A 26,017-nucleotide genomic window follows, 5' to 3' on the forward strand; every position below is an offset into this window, starting at 1 on the left:
TTTAATTTTTTTTTTTTAATCCTCACCTGAGGACATTTTTCCATTTTTTGTACAGATAGAGTGGGAGGGAGAGAGAGAGAGAGAGAAACATCGACGTGAAGGGACACATCGAGTAGCTGCCACCCGCAGGACCAACCAGGGCCGGGGACAAACTGCAACCAAAGTACGTGCCCTTAGCGGGAACCGAACCCGCGTCTCTCTGGACCGAAGGCCGACACTCTAACCGCTGAGCCAACCTGGCCAGGGCTCCTTTAACGTTTGATTCATCCTTTCTACCTGTCCTGAACTCTGAGGCACAGTGTAATTTCCAAGTGATTTTTAAAATTATAGCTAAGGCTTATGTGATCTGGGCAATGAACACTGGGCTGTTGCCGGATCCCGTGGCTAAAGGAAGGCCAAATCGGGGGATTGTTTCTGATATTAGTTTCCTAGCTATTGTCTGAGCTGTCTCAGATTTAGTTGGGAAGGCTTCTGTCCAACCTGAAAACGTGTCAATAAAAATGAGGAGGTATTTGTAACCAAATTTTCCTGGAACTATTTCAACAAAATTTATTTCCCAATGTTCCCCTGGGTTCTGTTCACATAGTCAAATCCCCAATTGAGCATTTCCTTGTTGTTTTGTATTTATTTGAGCACAAGTAGGACAGCGGGCTGCAGTTTGCTTGCCATAATAGTGAAGTCTTGGAATGTAATAATCTTGATGAAGAAGTTCATTCATTTTAGTTCCTCCTAGATGGGTACTCTGGTGAGTCTTAAAAATAAGATCTCATCTTAGTGCCTCAGGTAATAGAATTCTCCCATCAGGGAGTATGTACCAACCGGAAGAGTTTATGTTCCCTCTTAGCTTAGTTCTGAGTTCTTTTTCCTCTTCTGTATAAGAGGAAACCTTAGGGATATTTCGTGGAGGTAACACAGGTAAAATCTAGAGAGGCCCCACTGGTTTTTGGGCAGTCTCTCTTGCAGTCCGATCTACAAAAGCATTTCCCTGGGCCATTAGGTCATCAGTTGTCTGATGTCCTTTACAGTGAATGATAGCAACCTTTTGAGGTAGCCAGATGGCCTCTAACAGGGCTAGGATTTCAGGTTTGTTTTTCATTTCCTTTCCCTCTGAGGTGAGGAGTCCCTGCTCCTAATAGAGGGCCCCATGCACATGAGCAGTAGTGAATGCATATCTACTGTCAGTGTAAATGTTTATAGTCTTTTCCTTTCCCCAACGTAAGGCTTGTGTTAAGGCTGTATGTTAAGCCCTCTGTGCAGAAGTCCCATGTCCCAATGCTGGTGCCCAGAGTACCTTATCTTATGTTGTCATAGCAGCTCCTGCATGTCTGGTCCCATTTGACATGAAGCTGTTCCCGTCTGTGTAGAGATGAGCAGATCAGCATATGGTTCCGGCCAGGGTGTGTGTCTGCGGTCTGCTCGAAGATTAGTCAAGGAGTCCAGGACCTCAAGGCAGTTATGAACAGGTTCTACTTGCTCATCATCAGACAGCAAGGTGGCAGGGGGTTTAGGGCAGTAGACTTTAGGAATTTAATTTGGGGGGGGGGTCCAACAAGAACACTTGATATTAGACAATTCTGTCATGGGACATCCATCGTTCAGGGGGACTCCTGAATAGGGCTTCAATAGCATGGGGTGCTATAATTTGTAAATCTTGTCTCAGGGTCAGCTTAGAGGCTTTCTTAGTGAGCAGGGCTGTAGCCGCTATAGCCCTTAAGCAGCGTGGCCACCCGGAGGCTACTGGGTTTAGTCTCTTAGATAGGTAGGCCACTGGACGTTTCCAGGGACTGAAGGCCTGTGTGAGTACTCTTTTAGCAGTCCCTCGGTTCTCAGAGACAAATAATTGGAAAGGCTTATTGAGGTCAAGTAGGGTCAGGGGCAGGACACTGATGAGAGTCTCTTTTAGTTCTTGGAAAGCCTTTTCCTCAGTTTCAGTCCAAGTTACATTGTCTGTCTTTCCTCCTGTACTGGTGTATAGGGGCTTTGCAATTTTCTCAAATCGGGGTATCCAGAGGCGTCAGTACCCAATTGTTCCTAGAAATTATTGGACCTGTTTCTTTGTTTGTGGTCGGGGTATTTTCAGAATGGCCTCAATGAGGCTTGTGGAGAGGGACCATTTTCCTTCTCTCAGTCCATAGACTACACAGGTGGCATTCTCAGTATATAATTGAGCTTTCCCTCAAAGCCCTCTAATTTCTGTAGTTTTTTTCTAATGTCTAGGGCTGACTGGGTAACAGAAGTAATTAATAGTTCTATTATCAGGGGCTTCCGAGTCTATGGGTGTAAACAGCCGGTAAGCTTCCATCAAACACTCTAAGAAAACGTAGGGCGATTCTCCTGACCACTGGACAGTTGTGCTTACCTTAGACCAGTTGGTCGTTTTTTTTAGTTGTTCCCCAGATGCCCCGTAATAGAGTCAGGTGATATTGTTCCGGAGCTTCTTACCTTGGGGATGTGGGTAGCTGGTGACAGAGATGGTCGGAATCAGAGGTGGGTTCTCTGTCTGGCCTGAGAACAGCCTTAAGCTGCTTCTCTATAGATTCTATCCCTCTCTTCAGAAGTGAAGAGAATCTGTAAGTGGGCTGGTGGGTGTGAAACACAGTTTCTAACAGAGAGATTAATCCTTGGGGTTTGTCAGAGAAAGAGGGGTTTTGTTGTTTCCAATTATATAGGTCATTAGGGGAGAAGGGGACATACATCATAAAAGGCCAGCAGATGACAGAGTAATAAGTGATTCAGGGGCTAGCATATCAATAGTTAAATAGCTTGCTTGTGAGAATGTTAATAAGCCTTGCAGAGAGGCATTGAGCCCTCACCGCAAAGAAGCCAATATATCTGAATATATTCATATCCGTTCAGACATTGGGTCCTCCCATACATAAGGGGCCGCAAGAGCTGAGGCTTTGAAAGAAGCCTTCCCTGCTGGCAAGGCAAGAGGACGTGGCAAAGAAGCATCTTTTTTATTCTTTCATGTCAATTTCCCATATTTTATCATTCATAAATCTTAAATTTTTATAATTTTTATAATTTCTTTTCATAAAGCTCTTCTCAGGTAGAGACCCAAAGTACGTCAGAGGTATCATCTTATCCGTGCTATAGTAACTATAGCTCAGATCTGTTTTTCTCTTTACATGTGAATAAAGTGTAGCACCATGAAAGAAAAAACTTTCTCAGGTAAACCAAAAAGCTTGATCTTCAGGCCTCTGGGGCTTAATCACATTATTTCTTTAAAGAATCCAAGCATGATTTTACCAAATATATTATAAGCCCCTTGAGAATGAGGACTGTGTTTGTATAACCCATAGCATTAGAAGAGACCCACATATAAGAGGCACTCTCTGCATCTGCTAAATGAACAAATAATCACTCTTAGTAGTGTGTATGTTCTTGCATTTGGAGTTTGTGTTTGTTTGTTGTCCCCTTATCCATACTCCAGTGGGGAAACAGACTTAGGTTAAGCCATCTGCACTGATTTGGTTTTCTTTCATAAGGTGAGAAAACAAATCCTTGAGGGATTCCAGGTCAAGAAAAAGTTTCTTAAAATTCAAACCCTGGGAAAGTTGTCAAACATATTTGACCAAAAGATTATATAATATTATTATTAAACAGTATTTAATTATTTATTCATTTAAAGTGATAATAATGTTAAACATAAACATAGGTCAGTGAAACTTCAGTTCTTATGATTAAGAAAATGGGTCTTTAAGGAATCAAGTACCTGATTAACATAACATAGAACCATTTCAATAATATATATGATTTTTGCTTCCTAGGGAAAAAAAACTTCTTCCCTTCTAACAGGCTGAAAAAGAACCAAATAAATTCTATATTAATTTATTTTAGATTCATGTATCTTATTAAATTATTTATTTATCTTATTTATAATTTCTTTCTAAGATTTCTCTTAACAAATCTTTTAATTTTCATAACTTTGTCATCTATCAAGAAATAACCAGTTTTAGAACAACTTTCTTTTAAAAATGTATACATATATTTTCATACCTTATACCTTCTTTCATGAAAATCATACAATTTCTTTCTAACTTAATCTGAACTTTTAATTCTTAGAAATGTTGATTTTCTTCTTTTTTTTTGTTGCAACTAATTAACATTCCTCAGATTGGCAAATATATTTATATTTTCAATAGACATTTTTTCAAATCAATAGATCATTAATAGAGCTAAATCTATCCTCTAGCTTTTCTGTAATAAGAACCCAAAGTAGGCAACTCAGGTTAATTAACATTTTATTATATCGTCAGGGAGGTCCTGAAGGACGGGATATAATTTCCTCGGGGGCTGGGAGGAGTTACCATTCTTCAGGGCAGACTGAGGCATTGTTAACAAAACTGTTTTTCCTTTCTATTGAACCTCTGGACATTGACATTTTTTAATATAATTGGGTTTGTCTGTAGTTATATTAGTTCAAATATCAATATATGGCATTTGATCCAGGTGTCCAGGGCTGTATATTTTCTGATGGACCATAAAAGCCAATTGCAAATTGAAGCTACCTTCGGGTGGCCAATTAATCCCATAGGTAGGCCATTCGAGTTCACATAGGGTCTGTAAGGTCCCAGAGCTTACCAGGACACTGTAGCTTTTTGTCCGAGCTTTGAAATCTTTTAAATTATCCAATAAGCATTGCAATGGAGTTTTTGTACTAGATTGACCTTGGCCTATGACAACAAAGGGAAGTGCAACCAGACAACAACAAACAATCAGGAGGGCCAATAAACAAACAGAAAAAAGTACAGACAGAGCTGAAACCGAAGTTACTGAAACCAAAAAACACAGGCAGAACTGACTGAAACCGAAGTTCCCTGCAATGTTTCGCTAGGGAACCTGGCTGGGGAAGTAATGCTGAAAGGTGGCTACCAGACTGAACGGAAAACAGTACTCACCAGTGAGATTCCGGATGACTCAGATGAGTCCAAATGTTGTGGCACAAGAGACCACCAGAGCCGAATTAAAGCCAAATAGAGAGCAAAGCCAGCCGGCGACTGATCCCGAGTTCTCGGAGATCAGCCTCGACTTTCAGCTACATTTTTATTTTATCGAGGGCTTGTTACCAATTTCTGCAGCTGGCATTTCTTGATGGCCTTGGGGGAGAGCAGGCAAGCAAGTACAGAAGCAGAGGCAGTTGGTGATAAGCTGGAGGGAATGGAGGGGGTAGGGAGCTGCGTCAGCATACATCTATATGGTCAGGGTTGTCCTGCTATTCACTCTATTTTCTAAGTTCTAAAAAATAACAAATTCAGCTTCCGGTCAAGATGGCGACGTAGGTAAACACGGTATCGCGTCCTCCCACAACCACATCAAAGTTACAACTAAACTACTGAACAACCATCGTTCCAAACCACCTGAAATCAAGCAGAATGGAAGTCCTACAACTATGAAATTAGAGCAGCAGCCACATCGAGACTGGTAGGAGGGGCGGAGGTGAACGGGCTGGTCCTACACTGACGTATGGTGGGTATAAAAAATCAGGAGGGCCCTGGCCAGTTTGGCTCAGCGGTTAGAGCGTCGGCCTGTGGTCCTGAGAGACCCGGGTTCGGTTCCCGCTAGGGGCACGTACCTCGGTTGCAGTTTGTCCCCGGCCCTGGTCGGTTGTGTGGGTGGCAACCACTCGATGTGTTCCTTTCACATCTATGTTTCTCTCTCACTCTGTTCCTCTCTCTCCCTCCCACTCTCCCTGAACAAAAAAAAAAAAAAATGGAAAAATGTCCTCGGGTGAGGATAAAAAAAATAAATAAAAAAATAAAAATAAATAAATAAAAAAAATCAGGAGGGACACCTTGGCTTAGAAGGTCCTCCTTGAGGACTGAGGGGTCCCCCTCCCACACCAGGTGCCCCACTCAGGGTTCCAATGTCAGGGAGAGAAGTCCCCACAACTTCTGGCTGGAAAAATCAGTAGGAACTGAGACTCAGGGAGGCTGAGGCAGCTGGAGCCCCAGGCAGCTCCTTTTAAAGGGCCCGCGTACGGACTTATCGGACTCACTCCCTCTAATCTTGGAGGGGAGGCAGCTCGAGGGGCACCAGAGACATACAGGGAAGAACTGAGCTGTTTGGCATTGGAGCAAGGGCTGATGAGGGGGCTTTCTCCGGAACAAACGTGCTGTCAGAGACCTTTGTTCCTTTGGTGAGCCCTTTCCGGGGGCGGCAGACAGCCGCCATATCTGGGACTCCAGCAACCTGGCTCAAACTGTTTGCCCCACCCTGGTGACTCCCTGAGGCCCCGCCCGACCCAACTTTCAGGCCCACCCAAGCTGTTGCCAGTTGCTTAACCATACCTCTCGTTAAGTAATACATAGAAACAAACACAGGGAGGCAGCCAAAATGAGGAGACAAAGAAACAGGTCCCAAATGAAAGAACAGAACAAAACCCCAGGAAAAAAACTAAGTGAAATGGAGATAAGCAACCTAACAGATGCTGAGTTCAAAACACTGCTTATAAGGATGCTCAGTGAACTTAGTGAGAACCTCAGCGAACTTAGTGAGGGCCTCAAGAGCATAAAAAAGGACCAGTCAGAAATGAAGGATGCATAGTCAGAAATGAATGAGGCACTAACTGAAATAGAAAATAATTTACACAGATTCAGTAGTAAAGTAGGTAAAGCCAAGAAGCAAACCATTGATTTGCAATCTAAGGAAGCAAAAAAACACCCAATCAGAACAGCAAAAAGAAAAAAGAATCCAAAAAAAATGAGGATAGTGTAAGAAGCCTCTGGGACAACTTCAAGCGTGCTAACATTCACATCTTGGGGGTGCCAGAAGGAGAAGAACAAGAACTTGATAACCTGTTTGAAACAATAATGCAGAAAACTTCCCTAACTTCGGGAAGGAAACAGACATACAAGTCCAGGAAGTACAGAGTCCCAAACAAGATGAACCCAAAGAGGCCCACACCAAGACACATCATCATCAAAATGCAAAAGGTTCAAGACAAAGAGAATCTTAAAAGCAGCAAGAGAAAAGCAGTTAGTTACCTACAAGGGAGTTCCCATTAGACTTTCAGCTGATTTCTCAAAAGAAACTTTGCAGGCCAGAAGGGAGTGGCAAGAAATATTCAAAGTGATGAAAAGCAAGAACCTACAACCAAGATTACTCTAGCCTACAAAGCTGTCATTTAGAATCCATGGTCATATAAAGAGTTTCCCAGACAAGAAAAAGCTAAAGGAGTTCATCACCACCAAACCATTATTGCATGAAATGTTGAAGGGTCTTCTTGAAGGAAAAGATAAAAAAATGAACAAACAAAATGGCAATGAATACATAGCTATCAACAATTGAATTTACAAACAAAAAGAACAAGCAGAACAGAAACATTCTTATAGGTATAAAGAACATTTTGTTGGTTGCCAGATTGGAGGGGGGTTAGGGGAATGGGTGAAAAAGGTGAAGAGATTAAGAAGAACAAATTAGTTGCTAGACTGACAAACCTCAAAGAGAAGGGGGTTGGGGAGTGAGGAGAAATAAACCAAAAAACTTACATGCATAACCAATGGGCACAGACAACAAAATTCAGGAAAGGCAGGAGGGGGGTGGGAGTGGGGAGGAGGGCGTCAGTGGGGGGAAAATGAGGAACATCAGTAATACATTCAACAATAAAGATAAGAAAATAATATTTTAAAAAATGAAAAAATAAATAAAAAATAACACATTTGCATAGAGGACAAATTCGCTTAGAGTAGTGCCAGGCCAGCTGGTACTTCCTCAGCTTGCCTCTGAAAGCTCCATAGTCGGCCTTTTGTATTATTTAATCAGGGAGAGGTGGATATGAGCAGGTCCGCACAAGGATATATAATCTATCTGTTAGCATATTCTCTAGTTATTTTTTGTCTGTTCTTTGTTCTTAAAATTAAGGTTATAGCTAGTTTTACAAAATAAATATTGTCTGTTCTTGGAAAATTTAGAAAAATAAGTAAAATTTTTAATTCTTTCAATTTGTTTTATTGTTAGTAGTCTTTTCAGGTTTTGTTTTGGGTCTTGAGTCAATTTTAGTGTTTTTGTTTATTTAAGAAAATCCTATTCATTGAGACTTACAAAATAAATACTGGTAGAGAATCACACACGATACCATAATATTCTGTTACATTTCTTGTTTTAGGGTTTTTTGTTTTTGTTTTTTGTTTTCCTTTTTAAGAACAAATTAATTCATTTATGTATTCCCATATCAACCTTTCAGAGTTTTCTGCCTAGTTTTATAGCAATATAATTTACATATTATATAAATTTAAGGTTCAAATGTAATAAGGTTCAAATATATATATATAAAGTATATATATATTTTTTTTTTTTCCAAATGATTGCCACAATAAGGTTAGTAAACACATGTATCACCTCACATAGTTGCAAGTTTTGTGTGTGGTGAGAACTTTAATGCTGTTAACAATTTTCAGATGTGTTATTGTTAACTATAGTAATCATGCAAGTTAATTTTTGTGAACTATGTAAGAGAAAAATCTAGTTTCATTCATTTGCTTATGAATATTTTGTTTTTCTGCACCATTTATTGAAGAGACTCTTTTTTCTGATTTGAGTATTCTTGGCTCTTTTGTCAGATATTAGTTTGCTATATATTCATGGGTTTATTTCTGAGCTCTCAGTTTTGTTCCAATGAGATTATATATATATATATATTTTTTTTTTTTTTTTCTTATGCCAGTGCTATACTGTATCAACGTGTGATGTCCCCAGTGACGTTCTTCTTTCTCGGGATTGCTTTGGATATTTAGAGTGCTTTGTAGTTTCATACAAATTTTAGAATATGTTTTTTTCTACTTTGTGAAAAATGCCATTGGAATCTTGATAGGATTGTACTGAACCTATAGATTACTTTGGATAGTTTGAACATTTTAGCGATATTCATTCTTCCACTCTATGAGCACAGGACGACACTCAATCCACCCAGCCATGACGGCTGGGTGGAAATGATACTTGATATTATTTCTATGTTCTTTCTATTTATTTCTTCTTTAATATCTGTCATCATTGTCGTATTGTTTTCATTGTAAAGTCTTTTTTACTGCCTTGGTTAAATTTAATCCTAAGTATATTTTTTAAGGTATTATAAATGGGATTGTGGGTATTTTTAATTTCTTTTTCAGATAACTTATTGTTAGTGACTTTTGTATGTCGATTTTGTGTTCTGAAATTTTCCTGAATTTATTAGTTCTTTTGTGTGAAATTTTTTGGATTTTTTTATATGTAAGATCATATCCTCTACAAACAGAAATAATTTTACTTCTTTCCAATTTAGATACTTTTTATTTCTTCTTTTTACTTGATTGCTCTGGCTAGTACTTCTGCTACTATTTTGAATAGTAATAATGAGAGTAGGTACCCTGATGTAGTCATTCCTGATCTTAGAGGAAAAGACCAATGAATATTGTTAGCTGTGGGTTGGTTGTATATGGCCTTTATTATGTTGAAGTACATTCCTTGTCTACCCAATTTGTTTAGAGTTTTATCATGAGTAGATGTTGAATTTTGTAAAATTCTTTTTGTGCATCTATTGAGATGACTGTGTGATTTTTATCTTTAATTCTGTTAATGTGATGTATCACATTTTTTGATTTGCAAATGTTGAACCATCCTTGCATACAAGGGATGAATCTCACTTTGGCATGTTGTATGACCTTTTATGTGCTATTCAATTCTGTTGCTAATATGTATTTTTGCATCTGTATTCATTAATGACACTGGCCTATAGTTTTGTTTTTTTTTTTTAATCCTCACCTGAGAACATTTTTCAATTTATCTTCAGATAGAGTGGGAGGGAGAAAAAGGGAGAGAGAAAGAAACATCCATGTGAGAGGGATACAGGGATTGGTTGCCTCCTGCACAACCCCCACCAGGGCCAGGGAGCAAACCTGCAACTGAGGTACACACCATTGACCAGGAATGGAACCCAAGATTCTTTCGTCTGTGAGTCATTGTTCTAACCGCTGAACCAAACCTGGCCAGGGCAGTTTTCTTTTCTTGTAGTGTTCTTTTTTTTTTTTTTTTTCCTCACCCGAGGACATTTTTCCAATTTTGTTCAGGTAGAGTGGAAGGGGAAGAGAGGAACAGAGAGAGAGAGAAACATCGACGTGAAGGGACACATCGAGTGGTTGCCACCCGCACAACCAACCAGGGCCAGGGACAAACTGCAACCGAGGTACGCGCCCTTAGCGGGAACCGAACCCGGGTCTCTCCGGACTGCAGGCCGACGCTCTAACCGCTGAGCCAAACCGGCCAGGGCTCTTGTAGTGTTCTTATCTGGCTTTATATCAGGATAATTCTGGCCTTTTTAAGTGAGTTTGAGAATGTTCTTTCTTCAATTTTTTTTTGAAAGTTTTTAAGAAGAATTGGTGTTAAGTTTTTTAAATATTTGATAGAATTCAGTGAAACCATCAGGTCCTGGATTTTTCTGTGTTAGGAGGTTTTTGATTAGTGATTCATATGCTTATTAGTTCCTGGTCTCTTCAGATTTCTTATTTCTTTGTGATTAAGACTTGATAGTTTGTATGTTTTCAGGAACTTATCCATTTTTTCTGGGTTGCCCAGTTTGTTGACGTATAGTTCATAGTAGTCTCTTATGATCCTTTTATCTGTTGTATCAATCATAGTATCTCTTTTTTCATTTATAATAACATTTATTTGGGTCCTCCTTTTTCTTGGATAGTCTAGTTAAAGGTTTGTCCATTTTAGCTTTTCTAAGAACCAACTCTTGGTTATATCTTTCCTAGTTTTCTGTTTTATTTATTTCTGTTCTCATCTTTATTATTTTCTTTCTTCTGCTAACTTTGGGCTTCATTTATTCTATTTTTTCTTTTTCTAGTTTCTGTAGTTGTAAAATTAGGTGCTTTTTTAAAAAAAAATTATTTATTTTTATTGATTCTAGAGAAAGAGAAAGTGAGAGGAGGGGGAGAGGGATAGAAACATCAATGATAGAGAACATAGATTGGCCGCCTCCTGCATGCCTCTACTGAGGATCTGGCCCACAACCTGGGCATGTGTCCTAACCAGGAATTGAACTGGTGACCTCTTGGTTCCTGAGTCAATCACTGCTCAACCACTGAGCCACACTGGGCAGACAAACTAGGTGCTATTTTTTAATGTATGTGTTTACACTATAAACTTCCCTCTTGTAACTGCTTTTACTGCATTCCATAAATTTTGATGTGTTGTACTTTCATTTTTGTTCATCTTAAAATATTTTTACAATTTTCCGTTTGATTTCTTTTTATTTATTTATTAGTTGTTCGGGAATGTGTCATTTAAATTCCTTATAATTGTTTATTTTCCAACTTTCCTCCTGTTGTTGATTTCTAGTATAATTTCATTACACTTAGAAATTATTCTATTTATTTTAACTTAGCTCCTTTTTTCCATTGGGTTTTTTTAAAAGAGAGGAAAAGAGAGGGAGAGAGAGATAGAAACATTGATGAAAGAGAAACACCAGTTGGCTGCCTCCTACACACCCCTTACTGTGGATGGAGCCCGCAACCTGAGCATGTGCCCTGACTGGGAATCGAACTGGTGACCTCTTGGTACATGGGATAACGTTCAGTCCACTGAGACACGAAGGCTGGTTGGCAATAATAGTTGATTTCTTTGTTCTTGAATTTATTGAGACTTGTTTTGTGTTCTAACACATGATCTAGCCTAGATAATGTTCCATGTACACTTGAGAAAAATGTGTATTCTTCTGCTGTTGGACAGATGTTCTGAATATGTCTGTTAGGTCCATTTGCTCTAGAGCATTGTTCAGGTACACTGTTTCCTTATTGAGATTATTATATATTCATTATTGAGAGTGGGATATTAGAGTCCACAGCTATTATTGAATTGCTGTTTATTTCCTTTTTCTGTTAGTATTTGTACTGTATATTTGGGTGCTTTGATTTTAGGCATATAAATATTTGCAATTATTATATTATCTTGATGGATTGACCCCCTTCGTGATTATATATAATGAGATTTTTATTCCTTTTGATCATTTTTAACTCAAGGTCTTTTTTAAAAAAATAAATAAATAAGCAGCAGCAACCTCAGGTTTTATTTTACTGTTTTGTTAATCCTTACCCGGGAATATTATTTCCATTGATTTTGAGAGAGAGTGGAAGGGAGGGAAGAAGTCGGGGGGCAGGATGAGAGAGAGAGACGTCATTAGGAGAGAGACACACATCAATTGGTTGCCTCCTGCGTGCACCTTGACCTGGACTGGGAATAAAATCTGCAACCCAAGTATGTGCCATTTACCAGGAATCAAACCTATGACACTTGGATGCTTGGGCTGATGCTCTAACCACTAAGCAACACCAACCAGAGTGCAAACTCAGGTTTGTTTGTTTTTCAGATGAAATTGACACCAGGAGTATTTTATTGACATCCAGGTAGATTTAAGCTTCTTATCTCTGAAAACCAACCATACCTCTAATCTCTCATCTCCCTCAAGTCTCTCTACTGTGTTTCCTTACTGGCTCTTCAATTTTATTTTCTTATTAATTTATTTTTGTTACAGATGTTTCTTCTTTTTCCCTTATTGACACCCTCCTCCCAATCACTATCTCCCACTGCCCCATCCCCAGCATTATTGTCTATGTCCTTTGGTTATGTATACATGCATATAAGTTCTGTGGTTTATCTCTTCCCTCCTGCCTACCCCCTCTTCTGAGGGTTGTCAGTCTGTATCCTACTTCTATGTCTCTTTATTATCTATTTTGTTCATCTGCTTATTTTGTTCATTATATTCCACAAATAAGTGAAATCATGTGTTATTTGTCTTTCTCTGATTGGCTTATTTTGCTTAGCATAAAACTCTCCAGGTCCCTCCATGTCATCTCAAAGGATAAGAGGTCTTTCTTTCTTACAGCTGCATAGTACTCCATTGTGTATATGTACCACAGCTTTTTTATCTACTCATCTATTGATGGACACTTAGACTGTTTCCCAGATCTTAGCAATTATAAATAGTGCTGCTGTAAGGGTACATATATTCTTTCTGATTGATGTTTCAGGCTTCTTAGGATATATTCCTTCAAATGGCAGTCCAATTTTTAATTTTTTGAGGAAACACCATATTATTTTCCATAGTGGCTGCACCAGTCTGCATTCCCGTCAGCAGTGTACTAGAGTTCCTTTTTTTCCACACCATCACCAGCCCTTGTTGTTTGATGATTTGTTGATGGCAGCCATTCTGACAGGTGTGGGGTGATACCTCATAGTTGTTTTAATTTGCATCTCTCTGATGATTAGTGACATTGAACATTTTTTCATATGTCTCTTGGCCATTTGTATGTCCCATTTGGAGAGGTGTCTATTTAGGTCCTCTACCCATTTTTTAAGTCATTCTTTGTCTTCCTTTTGTTGGGTTGTATGAATACTGTATAGTTTGGAAATTAATTCCTTGTCTAATATATCATTGGCATTTGTGCTCTCCCATGTAGTAGGTTCCCTCAAAGTCTTCTTTGATACATGTATAGCTAACCTTGCTTTTTTCTGTTTACCATTTGCTTGAATTATCTTTTTCCATCTCTTTATTATCATATTCTGTGTCCTTGAAGCTAAAGTTAGTCTCTTAAAGGCAGCATATCATTTGTATCTTTTTTAATCTATTCAGCCATTCTCTGTCTTTTGATTGGATAATTTAAGTCATTTACATTTAAAGTAATTATTGATAGGTAAGGACTTACTAATGTCATTTGTTAATGGTGTTCTGTTGTATAGGTCCTTGGTTTCTTGCTTCTTCTCTTGCTGACTTCACTTGTAATTGATGACTTCACTTGTACTTCACTTGTAGCAGTATGCTTTGACTCTTTTATCATAATCTTTTGTGTATCTGTTGCAGGTGTTTCCTATATGGTTACTGTGGGAAAAATATATAAGTTTCTATTTTTAAGCTGACTACAGCTTAATTTTGATTACATATAGAAACTATTTTACTTTTTCCCTTTAATTATAGGTTATCGATGCTACAATTTACATGTTTTTTATATTATGTACTGATAACCGATTTTTATTTTTATTTATTTTATTTATTTTTATTTATTTGTTTTTGTTACAGATGTTTTTCATTTTTCCCACATTGACACCCTCCTCCCCTTTCCCCCTGCCCCATCCCCAGCTTTGTTGTCTATGTTCATTGGTCATGCATACGTGCATGTAAGTTCTGTGGTTTATCTCTTCGTCTCCCAACCCCCCTCCTCTGAGGCTTAGTCTCTACCCCACCTCTATGTCTCTGGGTTAATTTTGTTCATCAGTTTGTTTAGTTCATTATATTCCACAAATAAGTGAGATCATGTGATATTTATTTGTCTTTCTCTGATTGGCTTGTTTCACTTAGCATAATACTCTCCAGGCCCTTCCATGCCATCTCAAAGGATAAGAGATCTTTCTTTCTTACAGTTGCATAGTATTCCATTGTGTACATATACTACAGCTTTTGTATCCACTCATCTACTGATGGACACTTGGGTCGTTTCCAGATCCTAGCTATTGTAAATAGTGCTGCTATGAACATAGGGGTACATATATTCTTTCTGATTGGTGTTTCAGGTTTCTTAGGGTATATTCCTAAAAGTGGGATCACTGGTCAAGTGGAAGTTCAATTTTTAACTTTCTGAGGTAACACCGTAGTGTTTTCTACAGTGGCTGCACCAGTTTGCATTCCCACCAGCAGTGTACTAGAGTCCCCTGTTCTCCACAATCTCACCAGCACTTGTTGTTTGATGATTTGTTGATGGCAGCCATTCTGGCAGTTGTGAGGTGATACCTCATAGTTGTTTTAATTTGCATCTCTCTGATGATTAGTGACGTTGGGCATTTCTTCATATGTCTCTTAGCCATTTGTATGTCCTTTTTGGAGAGGTGGTCCTCTGCCCATTTTTAAATTGGATTTTTTGTCCTCCTTTTGTTGAGTTGTATGAGCACTCTATATATTTTGGAAATTAACCCCTAATCTGATGCATCATTGGCGATTATGGTCTCCAATATAATGGGATCCCCTTCTGTTTTGATGGGTGTTTCTTTTGCTGTGTGCTTTTTAGTTTGATGTAGTCCCGTGTGTTCATTTTTTCCTTTGTTTCTCTTGCCTTAGGTGTTGTACCAGTGAAAACTCTGCTGCTTATAATGTCTAAGATTTTGTTGCCTGCATTTTCTTCTAGAATTTTTATGGATTCACAAGTTACATTTAAGTCTTTGATCCAGATTTATTGTGGAAATGTGTATTTTTAAAATATCCTATCTTTGTGGGTGAATTATGCACCACCACTACAGTGTACTCTTATTTTTCTTGATGCAAATAATGTGTTTAATTTTTTCACAAAAAAAAGTTTCTCACTTATTATATTATCTTATATTCTGTTTTTTTAAGTCATTTTTGTTTTATTATTTCTTTTGTTTTTTTCTTTGACTGTTATATGTCTTAATTTTGTTTTATATTAACAATGGAATAGTCTTACGGTATAAATTTCTTTTGTATAATTTCCATTCATCCTTTTAGTCTCAGCTTAAACATCATTTTTGTCTGAAAATCCTTTTCCTAAACTACCTGTAATTTTTGCCTTCCTTCCCAGTCTATGTTTGGCTCTTATTCCATGTGCTCTCACAGATGTAACACTTCCATGTCATAGGATTTATCACTTTATATTATTAGCATTATTATTATTATTTCTTTTTACATATTTTTATTGCTTCTTTCCAAAAACAGTTGCAATAATTATTTAAATAGTCTGTTTATTAAATAGTCTCTTAGTTTATCTAATTAATTTAATCAAATTACCTTAAGCATTTTTTAATCAGAGCAGTTTTAAGTTTACAAAATTATTGATTGTAAAGTGCTTAGAGTTCCAACACACCCTTTTCTCCTACATATAGTTACCTTTTCATTTATATCTTATATCAAGTATGGTACATTTGATAAAACTGAAGAATCAATATTAACATACCATTATTAATCAAAGTTTATAGTTTCGAGTTCTCTCTTTGTGTTGTACATTGTAAGAGTTTTTACAAATATATAACGACATGTATTCATCTCTGTAGTGTCATATCAAAAAGTTTTACTGCCCTAAAGAAACCCTGAGTATTATATCCCCTAAAAGTTTAATACTTGTCTATTCTTTTTTTAAAATGTTCTTCTTGCTTGGCTTCTGTAGCACTAAAATTATCTTGTTCAATTCCTAATTCTCAAATTATTTCCCATTTGTCTTCACTGACTCATCTTCTACCTCCTACCCTATAATATAGCTATCCCTGTCATTGGGATATTTTTCATATCATCTCACCCCCATTCTTGTCTCTCCATGTATTCCAATCTTCTAATTCTGTCATGATTTTGTAGCTGCCTACTATAAATTTTTTCCTATCTGCTTACTTCATTTCAGGTGACCATTTCTTTCCCAAATCAGATCCTTCTGCTAATTTTCCCAATTATGTTTAGGAGTGCCATTTTAGTCATCCAAACTTCACCATTTTCTTTCCCTTACCCTTAGATTTTCATAATCATTATGTCAGTTCTATCTTATTATCTCTCACCTCTGTCTCCTTTTCCTGATACTAACCCCTATTTTCATGTTCTTATTACTTCTTTCCAAGAGAGTTATAACAACCCTCTAAGTTGTAGGCTCTTATCTTCAGACTCTTCCCCACCTAGATAGTTCTCAGCACTCGAATAATCTTTGTAAACTAAAATTTTTATTTTATTCCTTAGTGACTTCCCAATGCATGACCAGACTCTTTAGTCTAGAACAACGATTTTCAACCTTTTTCATCACTTGGCACACATGAACTAATTACTAAAATTCTGCAGCACACCAAAATATATTTTTTGCCTATCTGACAAAAAAAAAAAAAGATATAATTTTGATTCATTCACATTAGATGGCTGTTTTTGTGCTGATTGTTGTAATTTTTTTAAAATTTGACAATCTAAGGTAAAAGAGGTCAGTACCCCTGACTAAATTGTCAGGTATTGCATGTTTTAAAAATTCTTGTGGCACACTAGTTGAAAATCACTGGTCTAGAACTCAGGCCATACCAGCTAATCTTGCCTATTTGTGGTTTTTTTTACATTACCTTATGCTTTTGTACCTTGGCTTCTGCTAACTACTTTCATTCTCATGTATACCTTGACTAAATGGAGGACATCCTCCTTGAGACAGCATAATTTTTTTATACTCTATATCAAATGAACCCATGACATTTTTTGTTTGCTTTGTTTATTTATTTATTTTAGAGAAAGAGGAAGGGAGGGAGAGAGAAGGAGAAACATCAGTTTGTTATTAACACTTATTTATGCATTCATTGGTTGCTTCTTATATGTGCCCTGACCAGAGATCGAACCCACAACCTTGGCATATCGGAATGACGCTCTAACCAACTGAGTTACTCCACCAGGGCCTTTTTGTTTGCTTTTTTTTTTAAAAAAAAAAAAAAAGGACTAAAGAAAATAACGTAGTTTTCTTTCTTGTCCCAATACAAAGGGTTCAAATGAAAATCCATTCTAATTACATAATAGTAAAGCAACTTTTGAGCTTCTTAAGCCAAGAAACCAGGAAATAAACCTAATTACTTGTCTGGAGGACTAGGGAGGATATAAATGAAAAGTTACTTTGTTTATATTTTTATCTACCCAGATCATTTATAGATCTTTTTCTTTGACTAAATGAACTGATTCCTGTTCCTCATGATAGAACTACTGTGTTTTTATTTCAAATCTCAAAATGATTTGTATTAGTATTTCTGTTGCAGCATATTTAATATACAGAGATTCAAAAGTGCTTATATCTCAGCAGATTTTTTTATAGTATACTCATGATATTTTACCCGGACTGCACATATTTTTATAGAATATTTGTGGTTGCAAATTCACTAATTTTATTTTTTTCTAATACCTTTTTCTCATTATTCACTTTTGTAGTGCATATTAATCTAATGGTGATATACCAAACATTTTAGCAGCAGCAGTTAGTAAGTAGAAAAAAAAGAAGGAATGGTGAAAGATTAAGATTTGACATAAAAGGGCAGCTGATTGTAAGAAGGACACAGATAATATAAAGGTGATTTCTGTTTTACTTTTGCATTTTAAAGATATTCTTTTTTTTTATGTCATGTATTTCTCTCAATTTTTAGATTAATACAGTATAAGGGGAGCATTTCGATCTAGCTCTTCCCAATTTCATAAATTTACTAGTTCTAATTGATAGCCCCTTACCTGGAAAACTGAGAACATTAAAAATATTTCCTTTCTGCCAGGAGCAGGATTTAAACATACCATACAATTTATTCATTTATAATTTACATGTTTTCAGTATATTCACAGGGTTGTGCGACTGTCACAACATTCTAACTTTAGAGTATTTTAATCCCTTCAAAAAGAAGCCCAATACCCATTACTAGTCATTCTCCATTATACCCAAACACCACCCTCAACCCCCAGTTCTAGACAATACTTATCTACTTTCTGTTATATATTTGTCTATCTGGACATAATAAATCAAATGATATGTGATATTTTTGACATATTTAGCACAGTGTTTTCAAAGTTCATATTGCATGGCTTCTGTATTTTTTTTTTTTTAATTGCTGAATTGTATTACTGTCCTAAATAATGTTTATTCATTTATCAGTTGGTGAACATTTGGAATGGTTTTACTTTTTGGCTGTTATGAATAATGTTCTTATGAATATTCATGTATTTTTTATAGTTTTATAAACTTTTAAAAAGACTTTTATAGTTTTAGACCTTATATTTAGCTCTGTGATCCATTTTGATTTTTTTTTTCCATTTTTTTTATTTTTTAGAGAGAGTGGAAGGGAGGGAGGTAGAGAGAGAGAAACTTCGATGTTGAGAGAAACACATCAACTGGTTACCTCCTGCACAGCCCTGGTCAGCGCCCAGTTAACCTGCAACCCAGGCACGTGTCCTTGACCGGAATAGAACCCATGACCCTTCAGTCTGAGGACTAATGCTCTAACCACTGAGCAGAGTTGGCCAGGGCATTTCATTTTTGTATATGATATGAGGTAAGAATCCAACCCCACTGGTTTGCATGTAGATATCCAGTTACCCCAGCACCATTTGTTGAAGACTCCTTTTCCCCATTGAATTATCTTCATACCATTGTCAAAAAGCACTTGATGTCATATACAAGGATTTATTTCTGGACAAGATTCTGTTTCATATACATCTACATATCTATTCTTATGGCAGTATCACAGTACATTGATTGCTATAGCTTTGTAACGATTTTTAAAATTAAGAATTATGAGTCCCCCAACTCTGTTTTTTTTTTAAGATTGTTTTGGCTATTCTGGATCTTTTGTATTTTCCTGTGAATTTTAGGATCAGCTTGCCAGTTTCTCCAGAAAGATACCTGGGATTTTGAAAGAGGTTGCATTAAGTTTATGGATCAATTTGGGAAATATTATCATCTTAAAAATATTAAGTCTTCCAGTCTATGAATGAGAGATTTTTTCAAAGATCTTTCATTTATTTTGACAGTGTTTTACAATTTTCAGAATACAGCAGGTCCTAAAATAATAATTTTGTTTAACTGTGTTTTGTTATATCATTGATGAGGGAGGAAATCGATTCTTTGTGGTTTTTTACATGCTCCCCATGTCTGAGTGGGTTTTTTCCAGGTACTCTGGTTACCTCCCACATTCCAAAAAGGTGCACATTAGGTTAATTGGCATGTCTAAATTGTCCTAGTATAAGTGAGTGTGGGCGGATGTCTGAGCACTCCCTATGATTGAGTGGCATTTTGTCTAGGTTGGTTCCTGCCTTGCAACCTAGGCTACTTGGGGAATCTAGCCACCTGCAACTCTGAACTGGAATAAGCAGGATGGAAAATACTTATCTTCTTTTTATTAATTTTTCTTAAATGTTTGTTTAGCTCATTTATTTTTGTGTTCATTAGAAGTGTTTTGGGTCTTTAGAAGTTTGGTGATGTTCTTATGACTAGAAATATGCAATAAGAGTTTAATTCTTATTTATATCAATTAGCCTATGGTAAAATTGGTTTCATTATACATTATTTCACTTAAAGTCAGTTTTCAGGAACCTAACAATGGTGTTGAGGACTTAACCGTATAAGTTTTGTAGTTTTTTTAAATATATACCTAAGTATTTTTTTTATTTTTGATGCTATTAAATCATCTTAATTTTGTTTTTGGATTGTTCATTGCTAGTGTATAGAAATACAATTGATGTTTCTACGTTCATATTGTATCCTGAACTCCTGCTGAACTCATTTATCATCTCTAGTAGCTTTAGGTAGATTCCTTAGGATTTTCTGTATATAAAATCATCTATCTCATCTTTAAGTGGAAGTAGTTTTATTTCTTTCTTTTCAGTCTCTACTTGTTATTGATCTGTTCAGGAATTCTGTTTCCTCTGTGTGTTGGTTTTAGTAATTTATGTCTATCTAGGAATTTGTTCATTTAATCTGACTTTCTAATATATTGGCATACAGTTGTTTATAGTATTCCTTCATAATTCCATAAGGTATTTATGTCTGTAAGCTATGTAGTAATGTCTCTTCTTTAATTCCTGATTTTAGTAATTTGTGTATCTCTTTTTTCTTCTTTGTCTAGCTATAAGTTGTCAGTTCTTTTATCATCTCAACCAATTTTTGGCTTCATTGATTTTTCTCTATTGTTTTTCTGTTCTATTTCATTTATTTCCACACTGGCATTTATTATTTTCTTCTTTCTGTTTGCTTTGAATTTAGTTGTTCTTCTTTCTATTTTCTTAAGATGGAAGATTTAGTTATTGATGTGAGATCTTTTCCTCTTTTTAATATAGGCATTTACATCCGTAAGTTTACCAATGAGCACTGCTTTACCTGCATGCCATCAGTTTTGGTATGTTATGTTTTCATTTTCATTAATCTCTAAGTATTTTCTAATTTGCCTTGAGATTTATTTTTTAAGACCCATCAGTTATTTAAGAATACTTTGTTTCATTTCAATATATATATGAGTTTCCCAAGTGTTCTTCTTTTATTAATTAAAAAATACACTTTTCATGATTTCACTCCTTTCAAATTCATTGAGGCTTTTTTGGTCTACCATGTAGTCTATCTTAAAAGATGTTCCTTATACGCTTGAGAAGAATGGGTTTTCTGTTATTGTTGGATACAGTGTTCTGTAGTTGTATGTTAGGTCTAGTTGGTTTATACTGTTATTCAAGTCTTCTATTTCCTTGTTGATACTCTCTTAATCTCTTTTGTCCATTATTGAAAGTGGGGTATTGATGTCTCCTACTATGATTGTAGAAATGTCTGCTTCTGCCTTCAGTTCTTTTTTTATTTCATGTGCTTTAAAACTCTGTTGGTAGATGCATATATGGTTTTTTGTTTGTTTTTTGTTGTTGTTAATTTTTATATCTTCCTGTTAGATTAACCTTTTAACAGTATGAAATGTCTCTTTATCTCTAATAATATTTTTTGTTCTATTAGTATATTAGTATAGTCACTTAAGCTCTCTTAGTTGCTCTTTATATGGTATCTTTTTCCCATTTCTTTTACTTTCAAATTTGTGTGTCTTTGAATCAAAAGTGTGTTGTTGGTAGTAGTTGTTTGCTTGATCATTTGTTTATTTTCTAGTGACTTGGCTGAAGTGATGTTGCAAAGTCCATTCCCCACAGTGTGCAGCCTCTGATCTCCATGCTTAAATTTTTAAAAATGTTTTTTATCTTGAGAGCTTGTTTGGAGGTTCTAGCAGGGGAACACAGCTACTCGTATACCATTGACCGAAGACCGGTCCTCTCCTCTGGGGGGAAGGTCATCCTCTTTGACCGAGCACGCAGCTTCAGGAGGGACGCACATGGATCTGTTGAGGGAGGAAGAGGACACCCACCCGGCCAGCTAGATCATCCAAATCAACCCTGGCGATCAGTGGGGTGACAGATGTTGCAGCCAGATCGCCCTCACATCCAAAAATGTTTTTTATCTTTTTGCCTGGCTTCCAAGGGGTCTCCCTGGGTTGACCTCATCAGCTTATTAATCAAAGCTTGTGCTTTATTTCCCCTAACCAGTTAGATTTTTATTGTTTCTGGTGGATGTGGATGTGGATGTGACTTGGAGGCAGCTATTATGTTCAGAGTGTTTACATTTTTTTACCCCATGTTCACCCAGAGACTAGTTAGCTTGGAGGTTTGCTCTCTGATTGCTCCAAAGAGGTTACAGCCTTGAGCTTGCACAGTCTTCCAGACTTCCAGGGATGACTGGATGCAAGTTTTAAGTCTTGGCTTCCTAAAAGTTGACCCTGAGTTCAAGTAGAGTATTGTTCAACACCAGTGAGGCTTTACCTTGTGCTGATAGATCTGTGTGGCTTAGGAATTGCTTTCATGTGTGTCCTACATCTCATTCTGATTGCTCTGGGGTGGGTGTAACATATACACATGCACAGCCTTTTGACACCTAGAATTCAGTTTGCTCGTAGGATGTCTCTTTTTGTCAATCTCCTCCTGGTTCTCTCTGTTAAAACTTCTGGCTGAGCCCTGGCCAGTTTGGCTCAGCGGTTAGAGCATCGGCCTGAGGACCAGAGAGTCCCAGGTTCGATTCCCACTAAGGGCACGTACCTCGGTTGCAGTTTGTTCCTGGCCCTGGTTGGGGTTGTGTGGGTGGCAACCAGTTGATGTGTCTCTCTCACATTGATATTTCTCTCTGTCCCTCTCACTCTATCTGAAGATAAATGGAAAAATATCCTCTGGTGAGGATTAAAAAAAAAAAAACTTCTGGCTGCTCTGCTTTTTTGCTTGTGTTGTGGAACGACTAGCTTCTCTTAACCAAGATCTCCTTTGTTTTTTGTTTACTTGTTTGTATTGAAGATCTCCTCTGTTTTTGACAGTACCTAGTTAGGCATGGAGTTCTCCCAGCTTTGTTTCATTATAAAATAATTCCCTTCTGGCTAAGCTGCTGCTGAGTTCTTGTCCTTAGACCTGCCTTTCACTCTGGGCAGAACCCTCTGCCACACTGTATCTCAACTGGGATTAGGTACCAACTTTTCCTGCAGTGACACCCTCAATTTACAAGTGGGTACTTTAGGAGGGATTGGAAGTTCCTCTTTCTCTTATCTTGTATCTCCTGGTGTGGAACCTTCTCCCTGCTAGTAAATTGGAGTGGGGAAGATTAGGACACACTTTTGGATCTAGAGCTTGTATCCTAAGAGAGGGAGCTAGATGAGGTAAGTGAGACTTGGTTCTCTCAGCCATAGCTACCTGGAATATAGTTTCTGCAACATAAGGCTGGGGAGGATGAAAAACAACAACCAGCCTGCTTTTCTCTTGGTGAAACTATATTCTCAAACTGGAAACTGGAAGGGAGAGGGAACCCCTATCTTGGCCTGAAGAGAATGCCCAGGTTAAAGTTTCTGTACTGTGGAAGTAAAAGGGTGGGATAAAAGAGCAGGTCATGGCTCAATGTCAAAGGCTTCCTCTGTTCTTACCAGATTTAGTAGATTTTCTTGAATAAATGTTTCTTCATTTGCTATATGTTTTTAGGACAATATCCAGGGACTTTAAATGCTTATTTATTAAATCATTTTCACCAGATAAATTATTATTTTGCTTGGGAGAAAGTCCACTGAGATATTCATTCTGTAATTCTGGAAGTATACCCCCCCCCCCAATACGGTTTACACTAGATTATTCTAATGTCACATCCAATACACAATAGTTTGCTTAAGTGTTCACCACCTAAAGTGACGTATTACATTAGTGAAAGCAGCTAAAATAGCCTTGTTCCTGATTTTACATTGCTGATATTAAAACCTACAACCATGACTTGACAGCTTGAGGCAGTTGGGACACTGGTTGTGTGATTAAACTTTAAAAATAATGTCAACACTTAATTTACTTGTTGTTGGATGTGCTTTGTTTGTGTGTGTGTTTTAATTACTACATAGTAAAGTACTAAAAACATTACTTCTGGTCATAAAATTTGTTAGCCCAGGCTTTCGTTATATTAACCTAGTACAGGTGTAGTGTGCCCTAGGTATCTTGGAAAGCCAAATTTCATACAAGAAATTTGCTTTTATGAACATTTTTAATTTTAGGGAGAACTAAAAATGTCTACAAACTTATCAATTACTTAATACAGCTTTATAATAGTTGTGTACACATTTCTTCTGTATTATAAGTACTTTGAAAAAATGAATCATTTCTCACTCATCTCTGTTCTCCTACTTTTATTTATAAAACACAATTCCTTTAATTCTGGAATTTAGCCACATTGTACAACAGGCAACTCTTTATATGCTTCATGCACTCAACACCTATGTGTCTTTCCTGATAGACTTTCTCTTCTTCATTGGTCAAATCTTTCTTTCTTTTACCCAACTCAGTATTACCTTCTCCTTTAAATTTGTTTCTCCAGTCAGAAGTTATCATGCCTTTCTTCTATTCCAACAGCAATTTTGTAACGTTCATAATTTTTTTACTTATAATTACTTATCTTCCTGTTTAGATTATAAGATTTAATTCATTTTCATCTTTTTATTGCCACATGCTTTGTACACAGAACATAATTATTGGATGAATGAATGGACAAATTAATGATTAAGGGAATGATAAAATCTTTTATTTTACAGCCGTGAGACACACAAGATCGCAGTATTTTATGTTGCTGAAGGACAAGAAGATAAACATTCCATTCTCACCAATACAGGAGGAAGTCAAGCATATGAAGATTTTGTAGCTGGTCTTGGTTGGGAGGTACTGTTGTTAAATTATACCAAATATCATTTTATTTCTATTTGGAAACAGTAGTAGTGTTCTATTTTCCTAGCTTATTTTAGAAGCATATTAGAAGAGTCAACAACTATACAGTGTGTTTGTTATTGTTTCTACCCTATGTCTCATCTGCAAAGAAAGCAGCAGTTGGAACTTTGAACAGAAAATTGTTGACTGCTTTATGAGACAATATATTGTCAGAGAGTATGAAATACATAGGTTTAGAGATCTGAATTCCCTTCAATACACTGGTTTATTTCTTCCCACCACCACCCCCACCTGCTTCCCTTTGAGGTTTGTCAGTCTAACGACCAATTTGTACTTCTTAATTCCTTTACCTTTTTCACCCATACCCCCAACCACCTCCCATCTGGCAAACTACAAAATGTTCTCTGTATCTATGAGAATGTTTCTGTTCTGCTGTTCATTTTGTTTGTAGATTCAATTGTCGATAGATAAGTATTCATTGCTATTTTGTTTGTTCATATTTTTTATCTTCTTTTTCTTCAAGAAGACCCTTCAACATTTCATATAATAATGGTTTGGTGGTGAGCTCCTTTAGCTTTTTCTTATCTGGGAAACTCTTGATATGTCCATTGATTCTAAATGATAGCTTTGCAGGATAGACTAATCTTGGTTTTAGGTTCTTGCTTTTCATCATTCTGAATATTTCTTGACACTCCCTTCCGACCTGCAAAGTTTCTTTTGAGAAAAATTAACCTGACATTCTTATGGGAGCTCCCTGATAGATAACTAACTGCTTTTCTCTTGCTGCTTTTAAGATTTTCTCTTTGTCTTGAACCTTTTGCATTTTGATGATGATGTGTCTTGGTGTGGGCCTCTTTGTGTTCATCTTGTTTGGGACTGTCTGTGCTTCCTGGACTTGTATATCTGTTTCCTTCACCAAGTTAGGGAAGTTTTCTGTCATTATTTTTTCAAATAGGTTTTCATTTTCTTGCTCTCTCTCTTCTCCTTCTGACACCCCCATGATGTCAATGTTGGTACGCTTGAAGTTGTCCCAGAGGCTCCTTATACTAGCCTCATTTTTTTGGATGTTTTTTCTTTTTGCTGTTCTGATTGGGTGTTTTTTGCTTTCTTATATTCCAAATTGATGGTTTGCTTCTTGGCTTTACCTACTCTACTATTGAATCTCTGTAAATTATTCTCTATTTTAGTTAGTGCCTCCTTCATTTATGACTGGTCCTTTTTTATGCTCTTGAGGCCCTCACTAAGTTCGCTGAAGTTCTCACTAAGTTCATTGAGCATCCTTATAAGCAGTGTTTTGAACTCTGC

At 36.8% G+C, this 26,017-nt stretch overlaps 1 protein-coding gene across 9 annotated transcripts in view; it reads left to right on the forward strand.

Annotated features, from left to right (window-relative positions):
- RALGAPA1 (Ral GTPase activating protein catalytic subunit alpha 1) overlaps nucleotides 1-26,017 on the forward strand; it is a 294,638-nt gene that overhangs the window by 199,415 nt on the left and 69,206 nt on the right. For all 9 annotated transcript variants that reach the window (XM_036275297.1, XM_036275307.1, XM_036275315.1 and 6 more), the window contains one exon: nucleotides 24,583-24,706. In XM_036275297.1, coding sequence (XP_036131190.1) covers nucleotides 24,583-24,706 — 124 coding nt within the window. The remainder of the gene's footprint in view (nucleotides 1-24,582; nucleotides 24,707-26,017) is intronic.

The sequence above is a fragment of the Molossus molossus genome, unplaced genomic scaffold (assembly GCF_014108415.1).
Source record: "Molossus molossus isolate mMolMol1 unplaced genomic scaffold, mMolMol1.p scaffold_m16_p_1, whole genome shotgun sequence".
NCBI lineage: Eukaryota > Metazoa > Chordata > Mammalia > Chiroptera > Molossidae > Molossus > Molossus molossus.